Source organism: Sapajus apella, unplaced genomic scaffold (assembly GCF_009761245.1).
Source record: "Sapajus apella isolate SASKATOON/1434 unplaced genomic scaffold, GSC_monkey_1.0 scaffold198, whole genome shotgun sequence".
Lineage (NCBI taxonomy): Eukaryota > Metazoa > Chordata > Mammalia > Primates > Cebidae > Sapajus > Sapajus apella.
Genome location: NW_022437138.1, coordinates 46,701 through 74,098, shown reverse-complemented (window position 1 = coordinate 74,098; position 27,398 = coordinate 46,701). Strand labels below are relative to the sequence as shown.

The window sequence follows — 27,398 nt, the reverse complement described above, 5'->3', positions numbered from 1 at the left end:
CAATGGAATATGATAGAATATCAGGAAATAGGCCCAAATAGTTATGGGAATTTTAAAGGTAGCATTTCACATCAGTGATAAAACTTTAGCTAATTCAGTAAATGAAAGTCATTACTACCTGGTACCCTCTAGAAACAATGTTGGTTCCCAACCTTACAATTTACCATTACATACATTCTAAACAGCCCAGAGTTTTTTTTTTTTGTTTTTTTTTTTTTTAAATACTGACTTTTTGTTGTTTAAAATATTTTTATTTAAAACTTTAGAAGATTCCCTGGAAGAATATTTTTATAATCTCAGATCAAAAAAGTATTTTCTGTAAATGACAATTTAGACTACACAAAATTTTAAAAATTTTAGTGGATTTAAAAGATAGGCTGGCCAAGCATGATGGTTCATACTTGAACCTGGGAGCGGTTGTTGTAGTGAGCCGAGATCATGCCACTGCACCCCAGCTGGGTGACAGAATGAGACTCCATCTCGACAACAAAGAAAAATAAAAGGCCATAAAGAGTTGAAACACAACATCCCAGGGAAAATATTTATGAACAAGCAGTTCACACACCAAAAAAGGAAATCATATATATATATATGTTTTTTTGTTTTTTTTAATTAAGGCATGATCTTGGCTCACTGCAACCTCCGCCTCCCAGGTTCATGAGATTTCTGCTTTAGCCTCCCGAGTAGCTGGGATTACAGGCGCCCACCACCATGCCCGGATAATTTTTGTATTTTAAGTGGAGACGGGGTTTAACCATGTTGGCCAGGCTGGTCTCGAACTGCTGACCTCAAGTGATCCACCTGCCTCGGCTTCCCAGAGTGGTAGGATTACAGGCGTGAGCCCCTGTGCCCGGCTGGAAATCAAGTATTTCGATTTGAAAAAATGTCAATATCACTCATATCAAAGTTAAAGTAAGATACCATTTTTCAACTTTCAGATTATTAGGTGTCAAGAAATTTGATGAAAGTGTTACCAAGTGCCTATGTGGGGAAATAGGCACCCTTATACATGCCTTGTAATTTAAACCTCTAAGGAGGGCACTTTAGAAATATTTATTCCAAATCATCAGTGAAGATTCCATTTGCTGCTACAATTCCACTTCCAGGAATTTATCCCATGTATTATGTGAATCTTAGGGGTAATGACAATTATTAGAATTTCATAATTCTTTGAGCACCCAATATGTGTTCGAAGAGTGTCCTACACTAACTACTTTAGTCCTGATAGCAACCCCATGGGGAGAGTCCTGGCACTTTGCATTTTGCAGACAAGAGTAGTTGGAACAAGTCACAAGCTTGCAAATGGCAGAGGAGTCAGACCTGGCTGGTTTGTCCCAGAATCCTTAGTTTTGACACTGCAATACCTTACATGCTGGTACAGCAGCTCCTACGACATGTGTTTGCATAGTTTAACACCTCTGAGATTAGGGTGTGTTGTACAATCAGTGGCATCTGACAAGTAGCAGCATTGTTTTCTTTCTTAGTAGTACATAGAGAACCTGTAAATCCTAGATTCAATTAAATATAGTATATTAAATGGGTTTAAATTTCTTTTTACTTTTCTGTAACTTTGCAGATTTTCTATCATGAAAACATTGCCTTTGGACCTAGAAAGAAAGTTATTTGAATGTATAAATTACTGGATGTGGCACCTGACTTTCAAGGCTGACTTTTGTTCTTACTTGATGACAGGGACTTCTCCACGGCATTCTTTAACAGCATCCCCCTCTCGGGCTCCCTGGCGGGCACCATGCTCTCTTCTCATAGCAGTCCACAGCTACTGCCACTGGACTCCAGTACCCCTAACTCCTTCGGCGCCTCGAAGCCTTGTACAGAGCCTGTGGTGGCTGCCAGTGCCAGACCTGCGGGCGATTCTGTCAATAAGGACAGGTTAGTGGGTGCCAAGGCTTGTTCCCATTCCTGGGGAGAGTTCAGGTTTGCACATAATTTTGGGGATAGAGAATTTTACTCTGTACTTTGTGGCCCCTTCAATGAATAAAGGAAGAAAAAAGTGTGTGGTGTGATATGAAATGGGGACTTCTCAGAGGGGAGGACTTGCTTAGTGAGTCTCTGATGCACAGGACCATGAGGATTTCACAAAGAGTGTATCAAGGCTGACTGAGGGTCAGGCTGCTACGGGTGGGAACTACCTGTGCAGTGCTACGTGCAGCAGGATCCGTCCCACCTCCTGGCAGCTCTACACTGGAAGTACTTGACATTTCTGGGGCCTCAGCGTCCACTTCACTCTGCTGGGCACATCACACAGCATTCATCCCAGATAGGGTGCTCCTGTGGGAGGTCACAGACTCCCCTCATACTCTCAGAATTATATTCACTCAGAGAGCCTGAGTCATCACCCCTCTTTACTTGTAACAAAATTAGAAATCAGAAAAAAACAGTCAAGCACGAATGAAAGCCAGGAGTGAACATTTGCCTAGCACTTCCTTTGGGTTACATGCCGTGCTAGGCCCCAGGCATTGCAGGGGCTTAATTGGCGGGTCCTCACCCTCAGAGTGTGTAGGCTGGTTGGGGAGAGGCAGCCACAGGGTTGCAGGTGGCCCCCCAGATCCCCTGGGTAGAAATGGCTAGCTATCTGAAGAGGGCCTGGTGTCTCAGGGATCAGGGAGGTGCCTCAGAGGGTGCCCTACGCACGGCTCATACAGGCCCACCAGGGGATGTGGCATGGGGATTAGGGATAGCAGCCCCCCAATCCCCTGAGGAAGGCCAAAACGGGGGAGAAGGCCTAGGTGTCTATGCTGGACCAAGTAGTCTGGGCTTTTCCCCAGAGTGGAGACATAGAAGGTTTTGAGACCTCCATTTTATGAAAGCGATGCCCCAAATTAGCCACTCCCTGGCACATACAGCTGATTCCATCAGAGTGATTCTTCATTGGTGTAATGGAGTCTTGTGTTACTGTAGCCTTCTACTTCTGGGTGCTCGCACATGGCTGTGGAGGCATGGCCAAACATTAGGTCACTGCCCTGAGGGAACCCTCAGAGGGTAAGAAGAGAAGACTGAGCAGGAAGACCAGTGAGGAAGCAGAGCATCCTGTGAGGAAGGGGGCCTGGGAAGGACAGACCATGCCATATCTGAGAACTTCTTTGGGGATGGCCTATTCTAGTGGCCACAGGTCATAGAGGAGGATAAAGGGGGTGTCCAGGGTGACTACCAGGCATGTGGTGTAGGGTCTGGGCAGATGTGAGTGGAAGGTGTTAGCCTGGGTGTGCACAGGAGGAGGCCTAGTGGCCTTGGTCCCAGCTTGTGGTGTGGGCTTGGCCATGGAGGATGGACCAGGCAGGCTCCTGCCTGGCCTCTCCTTTATCTGTGGAATAGAAGACGAAAGCTGTGTGATGAGTAGTTGGAGCATAATGCTAAGTATGTGACACTGTTACAGGGAGAGATGGGAGGGGCACCCAGGATGGAGGATACCTGGCTGAGAGTAAAGGCCAGGAGCAGACCATGGTTTCAGGACCCCAGGTGCAGGCTTATCTCATGAGACTCATTTTCTAAGTGGGAAATGTGAGTGGTTGGAGTGGTTTGGAGTAGAGGTGCTATATTCAAATTGTGGAGATAGGGTAATATGACTAGAGAAAAGTGTTGTAAGAACCATGTTCTAGGCCTCGTGCTACCCCCAAAAGCTGTCAAAACAATGCAAAGGGGGAGATGCGAATGCATTTGCTCAAAACTTTCTAGGTGTCCAGAATTTTAACACATGAACATTTTAAAGAAATGGGAATAGTAGATTATATCTTGAAATTTTTTTGTGTTTATGAAAGTTTGATGTTTGTGCCTTTTTTAGTAGTCTCCAAATAATGCAAATACTAGACCTCCTGATCCTTTTAGGATTGTGCTTGACATGCCTCCCCTCTTCTTCACCCCAGTATGAATGCTACCTCTACTCCTGCTGCATTGTCACCTTCTGTGTTAACGACCCCGTCCAAGATTGAACCCATGAAAGCGCTTGATTCCCGGTTCACAGAGCGGTCCAAAGCCACGCCAGGTGCTCCTGCCCTGACCAGTGTGACCCCAACAGCCATGGAAAGGTAGGTGGTAGCTGCAGCACCCTGAAGGGCCAGGGAGGGTGCAGGCATGAGTCAACAGCACACTGGCAATGTTCCTACCAAGCAGCCTGCCTTCCTGTTGGGGAAAAGACTCTAGCCTCTCAATGCATGGGAGCAAGACTGCAGAGCCCTTAGTGAGCTGCCAGCTCCGAGGAGAAAGGAGTGGCTGCTTCAAGTGGGAAGGTGGCTGGAAGCTGTGGGGGAAGACACAAGAATTGGTCAGTGCAGAGGCTGGACTGAGAATAATGGTATTTGGATGGAGCCCAGAGTTTGCCTGGAAGAGGGCAAGAGATTAGTTGGAGAGGTGGAAGGCTCTGATATTGGTACACCTTGGATGTGATGGCCTTCCACTGAGAAACTGACCAGAGGTAGAGAGCTGCAATAAAAAATGATGTAGATGAGGTCTTTGTCAAGTCATATTGGCTTCTGAGCTCTCGTGGACACTATGCTGCTTGTTCATTCCCTGGGCCTCCCCTCAAACACAGCTGTGACATCATGCACACTGTGGTTCTTTATTTCTTAGAGTTTGCGGTAGTGCATCCTCCTGAGGTGGCCAGAGTGAATCTTCACAGCCTCTGCCATTGGCACTGAAGTTCTCTGCCTCCTGAGAGGGCCTCTTCCTCCAAGCCTGTCACAACAAGGAGCCCAGTTCACATCCCAGTGAGTCAGAGCCTAGGAGAAGAGAGGTAGATGTAGGCTGGCCTTTTGGGGCTTAAGAGCAGTCCCTTAAGAGTTGCGTCCCAGTGCAAGGTTCATAGGGCTCGGCAGCCCTAGGCATACATACCCTAGCCTGTGCTACCATCAGCCAGGTACAAGGTCACTGGTCAGAAACTTGCAGTAGCCACACAGCCAGCAGGTGCCCAATAAAAGGAGCATTTGTATTTGATCTGTTTTTGCAGTAGATGGTGATTTGGAGCTAAAGCTATAGCATGCTGTCTCTGGGGCTTTGCTTATGAAAAGCCCTGTTCAAAGCTGCATGTCTGGACAGGATTTATTCTCCTTGGAAAACAGTTCCTGGAAGCTACCATGGGAGGACTCTTTCTGAAAGTTTGATGCTGTATCTATAAACTTGGTGTGAAATCTTGTAGTCTACTCTGTTGTGATCTAATCATGCTTGTTTAGTAATTAAAAGTTCAGTGCAGGCCATGTGTGGTAGCTCATGCCTGTAATCCCAATGCTTTGGGAGACCAGGGCAGGAGAATTGCTTGAGGCAAGGAGTTTGAGACCAGCCTTTGCAACATAGTGAGACCCCTATCTCTACCAGAAAAATTATCCAGGTGTCGTGGGACATGCCTATAGTTCTAGCTACTCTACTCACTGCAACCTTTGCCTCCCAGGTTCTATCGAGTCTCCTGCCTCAGCCTCCCAAGTAGCTGAGATTACAGGTGCCCACCACCATACCTGGCTAATTTTTTGTATTTTTAATAGAGACGGGGTTTCACCAAGTTGCCCAGGCTGGTCTTGAACTCATGACCTCAGGTGATCCACCCACCTCAGCCTCCCTGCTTCTAAAATACTTTGAAGTACTGGATTAAATGCAATTCTTGTCCCTAAAATGAATGACTAGTTCACAAGAAAGGGCAGTCCCTAGAATCTAAAATCTAAGAATGAACAAAAAAGCCAGAGTAGCAGCCAGGGCTGCCCCATGGGTGCAAAGCTGGGGGTCTTGACTGAGGACCTTGCATTAATGTCTCATACTGAGTTGAGACAAAGCTTGGGGTCTAATGTCTTACACTGAGTTGAGACAAAGCTTCGGGTCTAAGGGGTTGGAATTAAGTCACCAGCATAAAGTCAAGCTGCTTAAAAAAGGACTGAGGCAGACACTAGGAAAACCCAGCTGGCAGCTCAAGAACTAGCAGAGAAATTGGAATGTCTTAGCCTGTTTTGGGGTTGGGAGAACAGTCTTCCCTTGAGGCTGTGTAACCACAGGCCTGCCCTCATGTGGATTCAGGGCCAGTTTAACACTACCTGTGTTGTCTAGAAATCACCAAGCTAAGAAATGAAACAAAGGAGACCCTGGTCTACTTGACATCCAGAGGCACCTGGCAGAGATGCGTATCCACCCAGCAGGGGCATTCCCTGGCCCAGGGTGTACAGCATTACCACGGATAAAGCACTGCTTAGATGAACATAAAATCTAAAATCACAAGAAGAAACAGTCTACCGTACACAAATGTCAGGAGATGTACTCACTGAGAGACTTAGGTTCCTATAAACCTGTTATCACAGAATTGTCAGAGGGTGCTATAAAATATGCTTAAGTCTTGAAAGACATGAAAGCTAAAACAAAATGTGAGGAAAGATTAAATATTCTATTCTATAAATAAAAATTAAAAGGATCAAAGGACTAAATGTCAGAGCATAACTATAAAACTCTTAGAAGAAAATATACATAGAAATCTATGTGACCTTGGATTAGGGAACAGTTTCTTAGATATGACACCTAATGCATAAGCAACTAAAGGAAAGAATCAATAAATTGGACTTCATCAAAGTTTAAAACTTTTAACTGGACACAATGACTCATGCTTATAATTCTAGCACTTCGGGAGGCTGAGACAGAAAGGCCAGGAATTCAAGACCAGCCTGAGCAACATGGCAAGACTTTATCTCTACAAAACATTTTAAAAATTAAAAGCTTGGCCAGGCACGGTGGCTCATGCCTGTAATCCTAAAACTTTAGGAGGCCAAGGTGGGCGGATCATCTGAGGTCAGGAGTTGGAGACCAGCCTGGCCAACGTGGTAAAACCCCATCTCTACTAAAAATACAAAAATTAGCCAGGTGTCGTAGCGAGCGCCTGTAATCCCATTTACTTGGTAGGCTGAAGCAGGAGAATTGCTTGAACTCAGCGGGCAGAGGTTGCAGTGAGCAGAGATCACGCCACTTCACTCCAGCCTGGGCAAAAGAGAAAAACTTTATCTCAGGTCCAGAATTCAAATTATATAAAGAACTTGTACAGTTCAACAATAAAAAGACTAATAACACAGTTTTAAAATGAGCAAAAGATCTGAATAGAAATTTCTGCAGAGAATATATACAAATCATAAGCACATAAAAAGACAATCAACATCACTAGCCATCAGGGAAATACAAAGCAAAACTAATACTTCATACCCATTTGGAGATCTGTGATTAAAAGATAAGATAGTCAGATAATAAGAACTGTTGGTGAGGATAGGGAGAAATTTAAGCACTCATAGACTGCTGATGGTAATGTAAAGTCTTTCAGCACCTTTGGGAAACAGTCTGGAAATTCCTCAAATGGTGAAATATAGAGTTATCATCTCACCCAGCAGTTCTTACACCTAGATACATACCCAAGATAATTGAAAATGTATATCCATCCAATAACTCATACATAAATGTTCACATCTGTACATAGTAACCAAAAAGTGGAAACAGCCCAAAGGTCCATCAGCTGATGAATAGATAAACAAAATATGGTCTATCCATACAATAGAATATTATTCAGCAATAAGAGGAATGGAATATTTACACGTGCTACAATAACGATAAACCTTAAAGGCATTATGCTAAGAGAAAGAAGCCAATCACAAAGGATCATAGGTTGTATGATTCCATTGACAGGAAATATCCAGAATGGAAAATCCATAGAGAAAGAAAGTGGAATAATAGTGATTGACAGGGGCTGAGGGAGGGAGGATAAGGAGTGATTACCAATGGATACAGTTTCTTTTTGGAATTATGAAAATGTTCTGGCATTAGACAGTGGTGATGGTTTCATAACCTTATGAATATACTAAAGGCTAATAAATTCTATAAAGTGGTGAGGTTTATGTTATATGTATTATATCTCACTAAAAAAAGAATAATAAACCATCAAAAAAGACCAGACAGATTTGGAAATGAACCAAGGAAAAATACTTTCAGAAAAGAAAAATAATGATTTCAGTTTAAAAGTCAGCAAGCATTTCAGGGAGCAGATCAGAGCCAGCTGAAAAGAACATTCCGTCTACAGAATTGGCCAAAGTGCCACAGAGGTGAGAAGGTGCAGCTGAAGATGAGGCAAGAGGGAGGAGTCCCCCCAAAAGGATATGCTGCAGGGCAGTTGTCAAGAGGGAGTTAACAGGCTTACCAGAAGGTGAAAAAAATCTCAGATTTGGAAATGGAGCAAGTTCTGAACAGAATAAATAAAACGAACTCTCCACCTGAGAGAAACTACAGTGTGCCACAGACAGAAAGTCCTGCTTATTGAGGAACACACTCATGTTTGCTTTGTGGCTTTTTGTGGCCCTTATGTCTCAGGTAGTGCATGCCCTGAATGAGAAGCCTGGAGGATAGCCCTTGGATTGGCTTCTGTAGGCAAAATCTTGACTCCACATCCTGGGTCCTGCTGCCACAAGGGTTGGTCCTTTAGCAGCTGTGTCCCCAGGGTCTCACAAGACCATCCAGCCATAAATACAGTGCTAGCAAGATCTATATAATAATGACAAATCACATTTGTCATTCTCAACTTCTCACTTGAAAGTGGCAGTGAGTGAGCATTCACTTGGGGCGGAGCTTTCTGCTTTCCAGACAGAATGAGTGTAGCGAGCTTCCAGGATTCTGGTGCTGAATTTTCAGAGGAGGTTGGATTGGATCGTCATATGCGGAAAATGAGATAAAACAAGATCCAGTGTTTTTAACAAAGGCCTTACAGAAAATGCAGGTACTTTCTTGATATGACCATTTTCTTGTATTGATTCTCAGTGAAATCCAGGAGGAGCCCTTCAAAACACCTGTCACTGGAGGGCTGGCACAGTGTCTTATACCTGTAATCAGTGCTAACACTCTGGGAGGCTGAGGCGGGCAGATTACTTGAGGCCAGGAATTTGAGACCATCTTGGTCCTGGTCAACATGGTGAAACCCCATCTCTCCTGAAAATATAAAAATTAGCTGGGTGTGCTGGTACGTGCGTGTAGTCCCAGCTACTCAGGAGGCTGAGGCAGCATAATTCCTTGAACTCAGGAGGCAGAGGTTCCAGTGAGCAGAGATCACGCCACTGCAGCCTGGGCAAGAGTGAGAATCTGTCTCAAAAACAAAACAGGCTGGGTGCAGTGGCTCATGCCTGTAATCCCAGCACTTTGGGAGATTGAAGCTGGAGGATCACCTGAGGTCAGGAGTTGAAGACTAACCTGGCCAACATGGTGAAACCATCTCTACTCTAAAAATACAAAAATTAGCCAAGCATGATGGCGACAAGCTGAGGCAGGAGAATTGCTTGAACCTGGGAGGCGGATGTTGCAGTGAGCTGAGATTGTGCCATTGCACTCCAGCCTGAGCAACAGAGCAAGACTTGTCTCAAAAAACAAAACACCCATCAATGGAGATTTTTTTTCTTTGTTGTACTTTTTTTTTTTTTTTTTTGAGATAGAGTCTCACTCTTTCCCCTGGGCTGGTGGGCAGTGGTGCGATCTTGGCTAACTGCAACCTCCGCCTCCCAGGCTCAAGCAATTCTCCTGCCTCAGCCTCCCTAGTAGCTGGGATTACAGGTGTATGCCACCACACCAGGCTAATTTTTGTATTTTTAATACAGACATGGTTTCACCATGTTTGCTAGGCTGGTCTTGAACTCCTGACTTCAAGTGATCTGTCCACCTCAACCTCCCAAAGTGCTGGGATTACAGGCGTGAGCCACCACATCCAGCCTTCAGTGGAGATTTTCTTTGAGGCACAGTGTCAATGCAGTGGCCTGGGAGTGGTGCACAAAGTAATACACCAGGTTAGGCTCAGGTCCCCATTTCCTCAGAGGGGTGGGGGGATGATCTTGAGACACATGGTCTTTCTGAGTCCATGTCCTTTCAGGAAGAATGGACCTCCCAGGAGAACCCTCATAGGAGGTATCCCTTAAGCATTAGGCCTGTAAAGTGTATCTTTGTCCTTGTCTCATGGTGAGCAGCACATGTCAGCTCCTACTGTTGTTCCTTCATTGTACGTCACAGTAGCTGGGCAGTGAGACCCCTGCAACCTGACTGGCACTTCCTAGCCAAGAGCCTCAGGTGGGTTGGGAGCCAAATGCTAGCCTCTCATGTACAGGGTAGCTGCCTTGTGTCAACCTGTGAGTCTTCTGCTCCACCCTGCCCTAGGGTCAGGTGTTAGGTAGAAGCACGTAGGGACTTGAGGTAATTGACTGACTACAGGGCAAGTAGGCCTGCAGAGACAGAACCTAGGATGGAGCCTGTTTGTAAGTGGGGAAGCCCTGGTCAACTATGCCCTTCCTTCACAGATGTCTGGACCCATCGGGCAGCTGCTATAGATCCATTTACCTGGTGCTTCCAGGGATACTGTAACAACTGGTACAAGCCCACATGCAGTCTGTGGAGATGCAGTTCCAGTGGGCCACTGGCCCCAGGGTCCCTGAATGGGGTATCTGGCAGAGGCAGGTGGGGAGACTCCTAAGGGCTCTCAGGGGTCCTGGAACAGCTGGAGCTTGGCAGTGCCAAGCAAGTAAATGTCATGGGCCAGTGCTGTGGTGAGCTCAAGAAGCCACTGCACTCCCTAGAAACTTAGATGACAGTTGGGCATTGCCGTGACATTCTTACTGTATTTTACAAAGCGATAGTTACATGAAAGTCTGACTTTTTGCCCATGTTTCACAATAGGATTCTTCCATTGTAATGCATGAAACCCTTTCAGATCAGTCTGAACCAGGACAATTCATGTTAGAAAAAATTAGAACAAGCTAATATTCTATTTCCATTTTCAGAACATCTGAGAGAAAGCATTTTTGATTGTTAACAAAAGTTTATTCAACAAAAAATTTAATATGAAAATGTACATGACCTGATTTTTACATCATAGTAAAACAAGCTCTTTGGAGAGGCAAATGTCTGACATTTAAAAAAATAATAATTAAAAAGGATTTTGAGGAGCACTGACTCACAGCTTCCAGAACATTTAACTACACCCACAGGTGGACGATTTGCCCTGTTATGGGACATTAGAAGAAAGGAGAACAGGCTCTTTGGTTTCACAGAGCAGTGTCAAGGACACAGACAAAACTTCTTATTTTCCAGTTTTTCACATGGATACAAATGAAAAGAATCCAGGATTCTGCACACTGGTGTTCCTGCCCACATTTCTGTGACCTGGGGTGACTAGCAGGGAAAACAGCTGAAGACAGTGTCCAGAGGAGGGGCTAACAGGCCAGAGGCTGGTTAGCAGGGGGAAGGCAGGCAGAGAGGAGGGCTCTTGCGTACTAGACAGAAGGATGATTCATGTGAACTCCTGGAGGAAATAAGACCAGTGACAGCACCTGTGATCCAGGGAGTTTGTCACATTTAGAGATGTTTAAAACAGCATTATGAGAAAACATTTACCCAACTTCTTCAAAAGAGAGGTGTTGAGGAAGTAAGCTATTCATTATGTAGCCCCTCTTTAATATTTATAAAGACTAATGTACAGTTGCCCCTCCATATCCATGGGTTCCACATCCATGGATTCAACCAACTGGATCAAAAATATTTGGGAAAAAAACATTCCACAAAGTTTCAAAAAGCAAAAACTGAATTTGCTATATGCCAAATACTACATTGAATCCATGCAAATGAAGTTATTTTTAGGCATTGTACTATGGATTGTAAGTGATCTGGAAATTATTTAAAGTATATAGGAGGCTAGCCGGGCTCAGTGGCTCACACCTGTAATCCCAGCACTTTAGGAGGCTGAGGCAGGCAGATCACCTGAGGTCAGGAATTCGAGACCAGCCTGGCCTTCATGGGGAAACCCCATCTCTACTAAAAATACAAAAATTAGCTGGATGTCGTGGTATGTGCCCATAATCCCAGCTACTTGGAAGCTGAGGCTGGAGAATCACTTGAACCTGGGAGGCAGAGGTTGCAGTGATCCAAGCTCACACTGCTGCATTCTAGCCTGCGCAACAAAGTGAGACTCTGTCTCAAAAAAAAAAAAAAAAAATGGTAGTCCGGGCATGGTGGCTCACAACTATAATCCCGGTACTTTGGGAGACTGAGGCAGGAGTTCGAGACCAACCTGGCCAACATGGTGAAACCTCGTCTCTACTAATAATACAAAAATTAGCCGGGTGTGGTGGCGTGCATCTGGTAATCTCAGCTACTCAGGAGGCTGAGGCAAGAATATCGCTTGAACCCAAGAGGCAAAGGTTGCAGTGAGCCAAGATCAGGCCATTGTACTCCAGCCTGGGCAACAAGAGTGAAACTTTATCTCAAAAAAAAATAAAAATAAAAAATAAAGTATGTACAAGGCTGTGCCTATGTTATATGCATATACTACATCGTTTTATGTAAGAGACTTGAACATCCTTGGATTTTGATACCTACTGGGGATCCTGGAACCAATCCCCCTGCAGATACCAAAGGATGATTGTACTGTGGAAAAATAGTTTAGATGGAATGTTACTTGCAAAAAGCAGGACATACAGTTAAAGTATGATTAGTGTATAGATAAATACAATCAGAAATGAAAGAGGAGCATTACTACCAACCTTACAAAGAAGATTTCAATGGCATGATGTTTCAGTGTATGCCAATAAAGGCCATGTGTGGTGGCTCACACCTGTAGTCCGAGTACTTTGCGGGGCCAAGGCAGGTGGATCACCTGAGGTCAGGAGTTTGAGACCAACTTGGCCAACATGGTAAAACCCTGTCTTTATTAAAAATACAATAAATTAACCAGTTGTTGTGGTGTACGCATGTATCCCTAGCTACTCAGGAGGCTTAGGCATGAGGATCCCTTGAGCCCAGGAGGTGGAGGTTGCAGTGAGCTGAGATGTCGCCACTGTACTCCAGCCTGGGCCACAGAATGAGAACCTGTCTCAAAAAATATATGTGGAATTTAAAAATAAACAAATCTCTTATTATTTCAACAATGTGCACAGCATCTTCACCAGGAGATTCCATCTTAAGAAACTACTTTCTTTGCCCATCCCTAACAACTCCTCATTTGTTCAAGTTTTTTATGAGATTGCAGCAATTCCGTCCCATCTTCAGGCTTTATTTCTAATTCTAATTCTTTTACTATTTGTACCACATCTGTAATGACTTTCTCTACTGAAGTCTTGAACCTCTCAAAGTCATCCATGAGGGTTGGAATCTGCTTATTCCAAACTTTTGTTAATGTTGATATTTTGATATCCCATGAATTTCACATGTCCTTAATGACATCTAGAATGGTGAATCCTTTCCAGTAGGTTTTCAACTTACTTTGCCCGGATCCACCAGAGGAATCTGCTATGGCTTTACAAAATGTATTTTTTAAATTATTATTTAATTTATTTAAGAGATAGGGTCTTGCTGTGTTGCCCAGTTTGGAGTGCAGTATTATTCAGTGGCACAGTACTACTACTAATCAACCCAAGAGTTTTGATATTCTCTGTTTCCAGCCTGGGCAGTTCACCTCTCCTTAGGCAACCTGGTGGTCTCCTGCTCACAGAAGGTCACTATACTGATGCCAAACTTAGTGTAGACACCTGATGGCATAGCACACTAAAGCTCAAAACTTATGGACTTAAGCAATTATCCTGCCTCAAGTCTCCAGGTAACTGGTACTACAGACAAAAATGTACCTCTTCAATAGTGTAAATTGAAAGATGAAAATGCCCTTGTTCATGAGCTGCAGAATGTGTATTGTGTTAGTCGATATGAAAACAACATTCATCTCTGTCAGAGCTCTTGGGTGACCAAGTGCATTGCCAGTGAGCGGGCATCTTTTGAAAGGAATCTTTTTTTCTGAGCAGTAGGTATCAATGGTGGGCTTAAAATATCCGGTAAACCACCCTCTAAACAGATGTGCTGTTTTCTAGGCTTTCTTATTGCATTTGTAGAGCACAGGCAGAGAAAATTTAGCATAATTCTTAAGGACCCTAGGATTTTTGGAATAGTTAATGAGTATCGACATCCACTTGAAATCACCAGCTGCATTTACCCCACTAAGATAATTAGTCTGTCCGCTGAAACTTTGAAGCCGGACTTTGACTTCCCTTTTCTAGCTAGAAAAGTCCTAAATGACATCTTCTTCTGATAGAAGGCTGTTTTACCTACATTGACAATCTGTTGTTTAGTGTTACCACCTTCATCTGTGGTCTTAGCTAGATGATCTAATTGCTGCAACTGTTACATTGGCACTTGCTGCTTTACCTTGTAGTTTTATGTTATAGACACAGCTTCTTAAACCTCATGAGCCAACCTCTGCTAGCTTGAGATTTTCTTCTGCAGCTTCCTCACCTCTCTAAGCCTTCGTAGAATTGAAAAGAGTTAGAGCCTTGCTCTGGATTAGGCTGTGGCTTAAAGAAATGTTGTGGCTGGTTTGATGTTCTCTCCAGAGCACTAGAACTTTCTCTATCCTAGCAATAAAGCTGTTTCACTTTCTTTTCAAACATGTGTTCACTGGAGTAGCACTTTTAACTTCCTTTAAGGACTTTTCCTTTGCATTCACAACTTGGCTAACTGGTGCAAGAGGTGTAGCTTTTGGCCTGTCTCTGCTTTCAGCCTGTCTTCCTCATGAAGCTTAATCATTTCTGGCTTTTGGTTTAAAGTAAGAGCCTTGCAACTCTTCCTGCACTTGAACACTTACTTAGAGACCATTGTGGGATTATTGATTGGCCTAATTTCAATATTGTTGTATGTCAGATAATAGGGAGGCCTGGGGAGAGGAAGGGAGACAAGGGAACAACCAGTTGGTGGAGCAGTCAGAACATAAACACCATTTATTGATTAAGTTCACCATCTTAAATGGGTGTGGTTTGCAGTACCCCAAAACAATTATAGTACTAACATGAAAGATCACTAATGGCAGATCACCAAAACAGATATAATAAGAATGAAAATGTTTGAAATATTGTGAGAATTATCAGAATGTAACAGAGACATGAAGTGAGCACATGCCATCGGGGAAATGGCGCTGATAGACTTGCTTGATGCAGGGTTGCCACAAACCTTCAACTTGTAAAAAATGTAGTATCACAGTGAGGTAAAGCACAATAACACAAGGTATGTCTGTGAACTTTTTCAGGATTCTCTCTTCTTGAAAAATTGACTCCTTCATCTTCATCACTGTATATTTCCTTTATCCTTGATAAATTTACTGGCTCTGATGCCTGCTTTGCTTATGTAACTACTCCAGCTTTTTTTGATTAGTGTTACCATGGCATATCTTTCTCCATTCCTTGCTTTTTTTTCAAAAAAACATAGACTTTGTTAGAGCAGTTTTTGTTCATAGCAAAATTAAACAGGAAATACAAGGAGTTCCCATATGCTCCCTGCCCTAACACACAGCATCCCCCGCTGTCAGCATCCCCCGCTGTCAGCATCCCCCGCTGTCAGCATCCCCACCAGAGTGGGACACATCATCACCCAAAGTCCATAGTTTACATTAGGGTTCACTCTTAATGTTGTACATTTTATAGGTTTTAACCAATGTATAATAACATATATTCACCATTATATCTTACAGAATTGTTTTTTGTTTTTTGGTTTTATTTTTTAGACAGAGTCTTGCTCTATTGCCCAGGCTGGAGTACAGTGGCATAGCTGCATCTTGGCTCACTGCAACCTCTGCCTCCCGGGTTCAAGCGATTCTCCTGCCTCAGCCTCCTGAATAGCTGGGATTACAGGCGTGCGCCACCACACTTGGCTAATTTCTGTATTTTCATAGAGATGGGGTTTCACCGTGTTGGCCAGGCCAACCTCAAACTCCTGATCTCAAGTAATCTGCCCACCTTGGCATCCCAAAGTGCTGGGATTACAGGCATGAGCCACCACACCCAGCCATAATAGTTTCAATGCCTTAAAAACTCTCTGTGCTTCATTTATTTACTCTCCTTCCCCTCAACCTGTGGAAACCACTGATCTTTTTATTGTCTCCATAGTTTTGCCTTTTACAGGCTGTCACATAGTTAGAATCATCACTTTTCTTCTATTTATTTATTTACTTACTTTTTATTCTTAGAGATGGGATCTCATCATTTTGCCCAGGCTGTTCTCAAACCCCTGGGTTCAGGCTATCCTCCTGCCTTAGCCTCCCAAGTAGCAGGGACTACAGGCATGAGCCACTGTGTCCATCTACTGTTAATCTGTCTTTGTCTTTTGTAGTTAAAATTAAATTTTTGAGAACATAAACTGGTTTTTTTTTTTTTTTTGAGATGGAGTCTTGCTCTGTCACCATACTGGCATGCAGTGGCTTGATCTCAGCTCGCTGCAACCTCCATCTCCTGGGTTCAAGTGATTCCCCTGCCTCAGCCTCCTGAGTAGCTGGGACTACAGGCGCATGCCACCACACCTAGCTAATTGTTTGTACTTTAGTAGAGATGGGGTTTCACCACGTTGGCCAGGATGGTCTCAATCTCCTGACCTCATTATACATCTGCCTCAGCCTCCCAAAGTGCTGTGATTACAGGCGTGAGTGACTGTGCCCAGCCACATAAACCCATTTCTTAAAAACATTTTCCTTTTTTATCTATTTTTAATTGGCATATTTAGAGCTTTCACATTTAAAGTTGACTGATGTAGTTATATTAATATCTGCCATATTTTAGCACTTATTCTTTTTTTTTTTCTTTCTGAGACAGATTCTCACTCTGTGGCCCAGGCTGGAGTGCAATGGCACCATCTCGGCTCAATGCAACCTCTACCTCCTGGGTTCAAGTGATTTTCCTGCCTCAGCCTCCTCAAGCAGCTGGGATTAAAGGCACCTGCCACCATATCCAGTTAATTTTTGTATTTTTAGTAGAGATGGGGTTTTACCGTGTTTGCCAGGCTGGTTTTGAACTCCTGACCTCAGGTGATCCACCTGCCTCAGCCTCCCAAAGTGCTGGGATTTCAGGCGTGAGCTACCACACCCGGCCTTATTCTTTTTTTAAAAAAAATCTTTTTATCTTCTTTTTTTGCCTTCTCTGGTTTTGAGTATTTTATATGATTAAATTTTCTCAGCTGGGCATAGTAGTTATGCCTATAATCCCAGCACTTGGGAGGCTGAGGTGAGTGGATCACCTGAGGTCAGGAGTTTGAGACCAGCCTGGCCAACATAGTGAAATCCTGTCTCTACTAAAAATACAAAAATTAGCTGGGCATTTTGATGGGCACCTGTAATCCCAGGTCCTTGGGAGGCTGAGGCAAGAAGTGGATGTTGCAGGAAGCCGAGATTATGCAGTTGCACTCCAGCCTGGGTGACAAGTGAAAATCCATCTCCAATAACAAATAACAATAAAATAAAAATAGATGTTCTATCCTCTCAGCATTATTAATTATGCTTTTAAAAAATGTTTTAGTGATTGCTCTAGAGTTTACAATGAAGATTTATAACCTAAGTCTACTTTCAAATAATATTATATCACTTCGTGGGTAGTAGAGAGAGTTCCCCACTCTTCCTCTGTGCCCAGTGACATTGATACCACTTATTTCACTCATTCATAACCTATAATCATTCAAGACATGGTGGCTATTATTTGCTTGAACAGAAAGTTGTCTCTCAGATCAGTTGGGAATAGGAAACATAAAAGATTCTATTTTATGTTCACTTTTTTCTCTCTAACAGCCTTCCTTTCTTGCAGATGTGAGTTTCTGGCCTGCATCATTTATCTTCTGTCTGAAAGACTTTTAACATTTCTTGCAAGGCAGGTCTTCTGGCAACAGATTCTGGTGTCTCTTTGTTTATTTTTGTCTGAGAAAGTCATTATTTCTCCTTCACTTTTGAGGCATAATTTCACTGGATGCAGAATTCTAGGTTGGCAGGAGGTTTGTTTAAACACTTTAATTTCACTTCACTCTTTCTTGCATGAATGATTTCTGAAGGGAAGTGTGATATAATGTTTTTGTGCAGGTTAAAAGAGCAGAACCTTGTGAAAGAGCTAAGGCCGCGAGACCTCCTGGAGAGCAGCAGTGACAGTGATGATAAGGTCCCTTTGACTAAGCCTTCCTCACTGTCCAAGCGAAAACTTGAGCTTGAGGTAGAAACGGTAGAGAAGAAGAAGAAAGGGCGGCCTCGGAAGGACTCTCGTCTCATGCCCGTGTCTCTGTCTGTCCAGGTGAGGCCAGTGGGCCCATCCTGCCTTCTTTAGCCTACCTTTCTGCAATTAGAGCTTGAAGGCCCTGGGTGCATGGTGAGCCTCAGCTGGGTGGGGCACCTTGAGAGCCAGCTGGCTTAGACATGCAGCCCCTGACCACATTCCCCTTCAGACCTGCCTTGACCCACCCAGAACCCTTGAGCAGGTTCCCTGACATCAACTGGCCTGTCTGTAAGGTGAGGATTGTTGTAGCATTCCCCTCTGCTTCCTCCCTCCAAAGATGGAAATGCCCTGGCCACAGGCCCAGCCTCACTTCTGGGTGACCTGCCTTTACCCTGTAGTATTAGAGCAAAGCTCAGGAACTTTTCTGGCTCTTCCAGTCTCCAGCTACCCTAACCGCAGAAAAGGAGGCCATGTGTCTGTCTGCACCAGCACTTGCACTGAAGCTGCCAATTCCAGGCCCCCAGAGAGCATTCACCCTCCAGGTAAGTGCTGAGACCCTGCCAGTTCTCCCTCAGGCACACCCAGAGATTCTCCGTCGCCTATCCCATATAAACCCTCTCTTGTCACATCCTTGGAGATTGGTTTCCAGTGGCTCTCTGTCACCTTCTGGGGGAAGTCACAGCTGATTGGGGCACCCACCAACTCTAAGAAAAATTGCCAGCCTCCACTCTCACCCATCCATAGCCTCTGTCTGGTTTTGCACTTAGGGTCCCAGCTGCTTGGGCTGCCATTACCACCACATGTTCTGGTGCTCTTCAGGACTCCTCTCAGGTGTCCCTGCTGGAAGCCACCTCCGTCTCCACACACAGCCCTCAGCAGCCTCGGGCTTGGTGTCAGTGGGACTCTGTGGTCATGATCTATCTCCCAACCATCCTGCTAGCTTTATCTCCTTCTCAGTGTCCAGCACAGTTGTCCTCAGAGTTGTTTGGGTTCTTGGAATGGAAGCTTGTAAGCATGTGGTTATCCAAAACACAATTCTGGAGCAAATAATCCTTTATACCCAGAGCCCTCTGGTCATTTGGCCCAGCACAGTATCTAGGCCTCTCCCGCTGTGGTACCGTCACACACACTACTGCTTTTCTACATACCCTTTGTACCTCAGCTCAGGTGCACGTCTTCGAGCAGCCTTCTTGGACCCTGTGTGCAGGTCACTTCCCACTGGCTGCACAGTACTCTGAGCCCCAGCTGGTCCTCACAGGGCACCAGAGAGTCGGCGTCAGCCCTTCCCACCATAGGTCCTTCTGGGCCACAGTACTGAGGAATGAAGCAGGGAAGCCGAAGGGTAGGGACCCACAGGTTTTGTTCTTATTGCTGGTGTGAGGGGAGGCAGGGGTGCCTCCAGTGGTCAGCAGCACTTGGATGTGCTCTTGCACTCACAGGTGTTCTGACGTAGGTTCCCCCCTGGGTGCCCTGCTTCTCAGCACAGAACTCTCCCAAACTCTTCTAACCCTTCCCCTAGGCCTCTTTCCTGCCAAGCGCTGCTTGGGACATGGCAGTTGGCCCTTGGCCCAACTCACCCACTTGTGTGGCCACATGAGCACAGACTGTTTGGTGGTTCTGCCTATTTTTCCAAAGGGAAAAATCTATTGGTTAGACACGCATGCGGCTGAGCCCATCTGGTGCCAGACACCAAACTAGTTGCTTCTCATACATGCTGTGCTGGAAACACTTCTGCCAGTTTAGTCTCAGTTGAACAGACCAAGTCTCACTGCCACAGGAACTGGAGACCCTCTTTGGGGTTTTCTAGATGTTCCCTCCAAGCACTGACATGGGCTCTATTCTTGCCAAACACTGCCATCTTTGAAGCTCCTTCAAGTAGGAGGCTAGAATCTCAAGTCTCACTCCCAGCTTGATCCTTTGCAGTGTGCTTTTGGGCACATCACTCCCTTGTGAGATGACGTGGCGGGGTTGGAGACTTTGGGGTCTTTAGCCCTGGCACTGCTTCTCTTTTTCGGCTGTTCAACTACACGGATGACAGAGTAGAAACCAGTTCCCAGCATTCTCCTTGCCCTGGGGGCCGCATGTCTGGCCCTCTGGGCCTCCCACTCAGCCCTTTTGCCCTGCCTGCCCTTTCCCTCCTCTGTTGGCCAGTCAGTCTGCCTCTGTGTCATGCTGCTGCTTTGGGGCCCTGGGCTACAGAACCTTGGAGCATGTCACCTGGGCTGCAGCCCTTGTCTGAGCAGGCCCGTGTGTTTACTTCATCCAGGTCAGCTCCGATCCCTCCATGTACATTGAGGTGGAGAATGAAGTGACAGTGGTGGGGGGCGTGAAGCTGAGCCGCCTGAAGTGCAACCGGGAAGGGAAGGAGTGGGAGACGGTGCTCACCAGCCGGATCCTCACTGCTGCAGGCAGCTGGTAAGGGTGGACAGGTCCTCAGCCGGCCCAGGTGACACAGGCACACATGCCATCATTCTGGTCCTGGGCCTGTTTAGGGGAGGTGCATGGCCCTGGGAGCTCCAGCTCCCACAGGGGTTCACATCAGGCTTCATTCCAGGCCAGGCATATGCGCTTGTCATCTCAGTCCCTGCAGCACCCAGCAAGGTCAGCATCAGTATCCCCATGTTACAGATGGGGAAACTGAGCCCTTGAGGGTTACCCAAGCCAGGCTTTGAACCTGATGGTCTGATTTCCTTGTCCAGCCAGATCCCCAAAGTCTCGAGTTCCACACTGAGGTATGCCTGGCTCACTTTGACTTGGGCTTGTTCCTTTTCTGGATCCCAGATTTCCATCCAAATTGGTCAGGATGGGTTTCTGACTGTCCCTGAAGTCCCCATCCCAGCCCTTTCCAGATTCTGCACTGTGGGGTGGACCTTGATTCAGTGATTGGTCACCCAGTGTCTTCCCCTGGTCTCCTGGAACTGTACCTGAGCCCTCTCCCTGTGTTCAATGTGGAAGGGGAACCAGTGTTTCTCCTCAGGTTCCTGCCTGGCATAGCGTCCCAGTCAGGACTACATGGGAGACATTCAGCAGGGGTTTACAGACGTGACCACTTAGGTACAGTCATCGTAATTATACCCTTAATCATCTGCCATGAGGTCCCGTGTAGATACTTTTACTTGTGTCAAAGCACCTGGCCTTAGGTCTTAGACCACAATTCTTGTGAGCCCTGAGTGAGTTTTGTGTTGTTAGGCCTAGGGAACCCTACTGTTTGTTCTGTTCCTCCCTTGAATCCCCCCTCGGGATGAGCCAGCTAAACTCCCAATCCCAGGCACCCATGTGTCAGATGCTGCCGTGGGCTCTTACTCTCTGTCCCTTGCCCCAAGGCAGGTGGCTTGCCCAGCTGAGCAAGGGGTGTCAGCACAGCCTTTCCCACAGTGACACAGCAGCTGTGGGGCAAGCCTACTGGGCCACCTGAGACCTCCCGTCCTGCTCAGTCCTGCTGAGTCCAGGCCCAGCCTGCAGACCTGCTCCCCAGTGCTGCAGCCCAAAAATGATGGCTTTCTTTGCAGTGGGCTGGCTTGAGGCAGGCTCTGACCACCAGAGATGAGCAGATAGAATTCAGTCACAGTATCAGCAGAGTCAACATAGTGAAACCCCATCTCTACCAAAAATAAAAAAGTTAGGCGTGGTGGCATGTGCCTGTAATCCCAGGTACTCGAGAGGATGAAGCAGGAAATCACTTGAACTGGGGAGGCAGAGGTTGCAGTTAGCCGAGATTGTGCCACCACACTCCAGCCTGGGTGACAGAGCAAGAACTCTGTCTCATACATACAAAAAAGAATTCAGTCACAGCCTACAGAGAGCTCCCTGCTGCCCATGCTGCGTAGAGTGTTCTCTGATTCATACTCTCCAAGTAAACATTTGTAAACAAAAGCATCTCACTTGCCTTTCCATGTTTGGAGCCAGTAGCAACAGTGTCTCATTAGGAAAGCAGTTGGCGGAGCTATTTCCTTAGCTGACCTTGAGCCTGCTGGGGTCACTGGCTCAGCAGGATAGAAGTGACACAAAGCAGGGCTCTGAGTGGCCTGCTGTGGCCAGGATCTCACTGTACTGGCTGCACATCTGCTACCACTGCCTGGGGTCTGAGCTCTGGCCTCACCCTGGGCCTGTGGCTGGGCATTACGGGGCTCTCTCTGGAAAGGCAACAGCCTGCTTGTGCAGGGCCCACCTGGGGCCCTGGTGGTCACTCAGGACAGAAACTGGACAGTGTCCAGACTATTCTGTAAGGCAGTCCTTGTTTGGGAGCGACATATATCTCCTACGCCAGCCAGCCAGCCTCCTGGACACAGAGGTGCATGCCATCATCCCCACACTTTTCCCAGGCTGCCTTGATAGAGACCTTCTCAGAACTGGTTTGACTAGTTGTAGCCAGGAGACTGTCCTGTGGGTATTATGTGGCTTTATCCAATGAGCAAGACATGCTTCCTGGGTGATGATCAGGTGCATTGGCTCTCCAAAGCCCCCACACCTCTTGGTCAGCATCAGCGTGAGCTCAGGAAAGCCCAGGCAGCCTGTGGGCAAGAGGACAGAAGTCTTTTTTTATCCAAGATCTCAGGGAGGCTCCAAAAGCCCCACCAGCCCCACCCTGACGCAATCCACCTCCCGCTCTGGCTGTACCTGCTCAGGGGAGGGCCTTATGGGCCCAGGCAGAGGAAAGGCTCTGTACCTTCCAGGGCTGCTGTCTTGGCTGCAGCGCCCAACCCCCATAACACCTTCCCCCATCTCTGCCTTCCCAGTGACGTGGTGTGTGTCGCCTGTGAAAAAAGGATGCTGTCAGTGTTCTCCACCTGTGGTCGCCGTCTCCTCTCTCCTATCCTCCTGCCGTCCCCGATCTCTACTTTGCATTGCACAGGCTCCTACGTCATGGCACTCACTGCTGCAGCCACACTGTCCGTCTGGTGAGAGGCAGGCACAGGGTGTGGTGGGCTCCAGGCAGGGCAGGAGAGGGCTGTGCAGGCCCTCCCTCACTGCAGGGGCAGGAAGGCAATGGAGAAGGCTGGCCATCAGGCCCCAGAGGAGGCCCTGAGCAGTCAGTGATAGTGCTTGTGTTGGGTGACTTGGGTAGGCTAAGGGCTGAGGGATGGTGTGCAAGGGGAATAGAGGCAGCTGAAGTGGCCCATGCAACCGGTTGCACTGTCAAGGTCCTAGGCGGGGTTCATCAGAAATGGAGTCGTAGCTGGCAGATTGTGGCCATGTTCCTGATGTGGCTGCTGTGGCCTGGCTTCCTCCAAAGTGGTGTGGGTGCTGAGGGTTCCCCATGGCTCTGTTGCCTGGGCTCTGTGCTGCAACCTTAGACACAGGGAGTGTAGGGGCGCATGGGGTACAGAAACTACTTATAGCCCAGAGCCCTCTCACTAGGAGAGGCCAGGTTAGAGGCGCATGCAGTAGGGACCAGGGTGTCTGAGTGACTGAGGCACAGTCTGATGTGTTTACCTAGGTTGGTGAGTAAACTGTTCCCTGTCTCCCTCCTAGGGATGTTCATAGACAGGTGGTTGTGGTGAAAGAAGAGTCTCTACACTCCATCTTGGCAGGTAATCCAGGCAGCAGGCTGCCCCTACTCTCCTGGGGGCCCAAGTTCCTGTCTGATGCTGCAGGAGGGCCCCACTCAGAGAGCCAGGCTCTGGCCTTAGCCCAAGGCCCTCAGTGAGGCAGGAGGTGCGGTTGTGCTTCAGGAGACACACAGTTTCTGGGGGCATGTTTGAATGGGTCCCCAAAAGGTAACAAGAGCCTGGTGTGTGGCAATGAGAATGGCTTGCCCTCCCTATTTGCCAAGGCAGTGTTAACATATTTGCTGCTAAGACTGTGGGAGCTAGAGTTCAGATTTCTCCTTTGGTGTGTTTGCAAACACTTGCTGATCGGAACACACCTAGAACGCATTCCTGTGCTGTCCCCCCAGGAAGTGATATGACGGTATCACAGATCTTGCTGACGCAGCATGGAATCCCAGTAATGAACTTGTCCGATGGGAAGGCGTACTGCTTTAATCCTTCACTTTCTACATGGTAAGCAAGCTGACCCCCAGCCCTATTCCCTAGAAGAGTGTCTGTCTGCTTTGGACAGCAGAGCAAAGGGTCATGGCCTACAGGGCTGCCTAACCCTGCTTTTCCTGGGAGTCAGGCCCTGGAGTATAGGCTGCAGTGACTATCCATGCATGCTCCCCTGTCCTAGCAGGACACTGCAGCCTGTGACCTCTCCCTTAGAACGTATGTGCAGGAGCACTGTCCTCTTGCATTATTTTCAGGAGTCACTTTTTGAAAAAGGACAAAAATTTGTATGGTTCTTGCTGTGGCCCCCTTAGCCACGATGAGCATAGGTGAGTCAGATGTACAGGAGCCTTACCAGCACTAGTAAATTTTTGTGAGTTTAGTGAGCACTTCAGACTTCCTCAGTGAATTTGTAAGATGCTCATCCACTTATCCAGGCATGATCGTCTGTACCTTTCCTCTGTCCACTGTGGAATTTGAAGCTCTTTTCTGTACTTGCAAAATAATTTACACAACAGAGCTCTTAACCCAGCCACATGAAATATGTATGTTGTGTTCTAGCCACTCCAAGTTCTTTTGTTCTGTCTCTACCTTTGGTCCTTAAGAACCAAAGCTTGCTACCTCCTAGCCCCTTTTCTGTTAAGAACTGCCACGCAGAAGTTTATATTCACAGAGAGACTTGTTTCTTGACTTTGGGAAAAAAAAATCTGCTGGATACAATGACTCACACTTATAATCCCAGCACTGTGCGAAGCTGAGAGGACTGCTTTATCCCAGGAGTTTGAAACCAGCATGGGCAACATAGTAAGACTGTCTGTACAAAAAAAAATTTTTTTTAGATAAGCCAGGTGCAGTGGCACACACCTGAAGTCCCACCTCCTTAGGAAACTGAAGCCCAGGAGGTCAAGGCTGCAGTGAGCTGTGATCGTACCACTGCATTCCAGCCTGGGCAACAGAGTGCGACCCTGTCTCAAAAGAAAAAAATCTCCACCGCCTGCTTCCCCAAATTGCAAAATGTTGTCTATTATATCTGATTGCTGTAATAATCAAAATAAGCTGACTATTTAAGAAGAGAAATATTGACTAGAGGCATCTTTGTATTTGGACACATTTACAAAGACACCTAACTGTTCTAAAAGTGTGTGAAGAGTGTTTTCTTCACAAGGATGAGAAGGGTCCCAAGAAAGTGGAAGGGCTGTCAGTCTGGGGTAGTTGTAGAAGTACAAGAAGGTAGAGGCCTAGCATTGCCTGCCAACTACAGGGCCCAGGCCACGTGGGCCCTGGGCAGATCATAGCTGCGTTTGAGCTAAGCATCAGAGCTCACAGCACATAGAGGCCTGCAGTCATCATGAACCAACATATGGAGCTGAAATGTTCACAGCAAGGGCCCTATCCACAGACTTTGCTTCATTCATTGTTTCTTTGGAACAATGATCTGTCAGGCCCATTATCATGAAACCTGTCAGTGATAGGCACCTGTGCCAAAGTGCAGGGGTGCTCAGTGTCTGCCTGCTTTCCTGCCTGTGTGTCAGCAGGGGCTGCTTCTCTGTGGCCTCCTTGCTAGCCTCCTCTGGTAGATCTCTTGGTTATCCTGAGCTCTGTTCCTGCCTTTGCCTCCCCAGGAACCTGGTTTCTGACAAGCAGGACTCACTGGCTCAGTGTGCGGACTTTAGGAGCAGCCTGCCATCCCAGGACGCCATGCTGTGCTCAGGACCATTAGCCATAATCCAGGGCCGCACCTCCAAGTACGTGACCTGAATGCCATGGCCACTGTTCTTAGTCCTGTCCTGGGGAAGTGACTGGGTCAGTGCATGCACAGTCCCACCCAGGCCTGGTCTTTACCTGTCCCTCCCCTGTGCCCCAGGTGCTGGTCAGCATAGGGACACTGGGCAGGACGGACTAGGGGTGCTGAGAGTAGTGGGCCTGCGTCAGGTAATTTCTTGGGGTTGGGGGTAGCAGTCACTGGCCCTATCACTTCAGGGGCCCAGATGGCAGGTGCTGTTGAGATACCCCAATGGTGCCAGGAGGCTCATGGCTGGGATGTGGGGATGGGCAGACAACAAGGATTCTGACATCTGCCGACAGAGTGGCTGGTGGACGGGAGGCCTTGACAGCCCCAGTGCCTGCTCCCCTGCCAGCTCCTTGCCTGAGGCACATGGGGGCAGTTCCTGACTCTGTGTAGTGCCTGCTGCCTCATCATGGAAACTCTCCTGGTCTCTGCAGCTCGGGAAGGCAGGCTGCCCGGCTCTTCTCCGTGCCTCATGTCGTGCAGCAAGAAACCACCCTGGCCTACCTAGAGAACCAGGTGGCAGCAGCACTCACCCTGCAGTCCAGCCACGAGTACCGCCATTGGCTCCTCCTCTACGCACGGTACCTTGTAAATGAAGGTGAGGATCCTAACGGCCCTGAGCAACCTTCTCCTTCTGCCCCTTCATCTTGCCAGGCCTGGCTCAGTCCCTGTGAAATCAGGGAAAAGGTGTGATGGCCCAGATCCCAGCCTACTGCTCTCACATCAACAAGGTGGGCCCCGCAGCCTCTACCTCCCAGCCTGAGCTTCAATCAAGGCAGCTCAGCAGGCACCCAGCCCCTTATAAGCTCTGAGGCTCTGGATAGAGTGGCCCTGAGGGTGTTCCCACAGAGGAGCAGCAGGACAGGCAGCAGGAGGGAGGGATAGATGCCTGAGTGGAGAGACATGGCCTGAAGGAGCAGATTCTACGTTCTGGCTCTTGCCCTGCACCACACTGTGGCAGTGCTGCTAATCTATGAGGGCATCTTGTGGCAGTGTTTCTCTTCCTCTGTCTTCCTCCTCCTAGCCTCTCCTGCCTTGGACAGGCTTGCCTGCTGTCCTGGACTTCCTGAGGCCTTCTGTTCCTGGCATTCCCCGACAGAGCTCTCACCCCGCTGCAGCCTCCCCTGCAGCAAGTCAGGTGTGCTGGAAGAGGTGGCTGCACTGTCCTCACAGTGACTCCAGTAGCCTTACCAGCTTTTCCTCCCACTTGACTGCAGCCTCCAGGGTACGCCATGGGGCAGGCCCTCCCAGAGCTCTCCCTATACAGCTTCCTGGCCTTTTTGCTTTATTTTTGTCATCACCCTCCCCATTTTGATTATAACTTAGAAAACATTTAAGTACAGAAAAGACAGAGAAAATCATATCAAACCCTCACAAATATAATTCCCAGAACTACTAACATGTCACATGTGCCTCTGTCTATATAAATATGAGTGTGCCTGTGTGTACACTTGTAAATGACAGCAAATACTTACTGATCAGCTTGAAGCCTCGCTTCCCTCCCTGCAAGCTGCAATGATGAATTTGATGTTTACCCTTTTCCAATAGGTCTATGTGGTTGCCATTCATTATGTGTGGTCCTGGCTTTTCTGAATACTCAGCCTTCCCAGGCCCTCATACCTCTCCTGTGGTGCTGTAGTC

At 47.0% G+C, this 27,398-nt stretch overlaps 1 protein-coding gene across 8 annotated transcripts in view; it reads left to right on the top strand.

Annotated features, from left to right (window-relative positions):
* The window catches only part of LOC116543837 (protein HIRA), a 103,626-nt gene that overhangs the window by 51,713 nt on the left and 24,515 nt on the right, over positions 1-27,398 (top strand). For all 8 annotated transcript variants that reach the window (XM_032269756.1, XM_032269760.1, XM_032269754.1 and 5 more), the window contains 10 exons: positions 1,693-1,890; positions 3,882-4,043; positions 17,858-18,062; positions 18,422-18,526; positions 20,251-20,399; positions 22,721-22,882; positions 23,457-23,515; positions 23,881-23,986; positions 25,591-25,713; positions 26,192-26,355. In XM_032269756.1, coding sequence (XP_032125647.1) covers positions 1,693-1,890; positions 3,882-4,043; positions 17,858-18,062; positions 18,422-18,526; positions 20,251-20,399; positions 22,721-22,882; positions 23,457-23,515; positions 23,881-23,986; positions 25,591-25,713; positions 26,192-26,355 — 1,433 coding nt within the window. The remainder of the gene's footprint in view (positions 1-1,692; positions 1,891-3,881; positions 4,044-17,857; positions 18,063-18,421; positions 18,527-20,250; positions 20,400-22,720; positions 22,883-23,456; positions 23,516-23,880; positions 23,987-25,590; positions 25,714-26,191; positions 26,356-27,398) is intronic.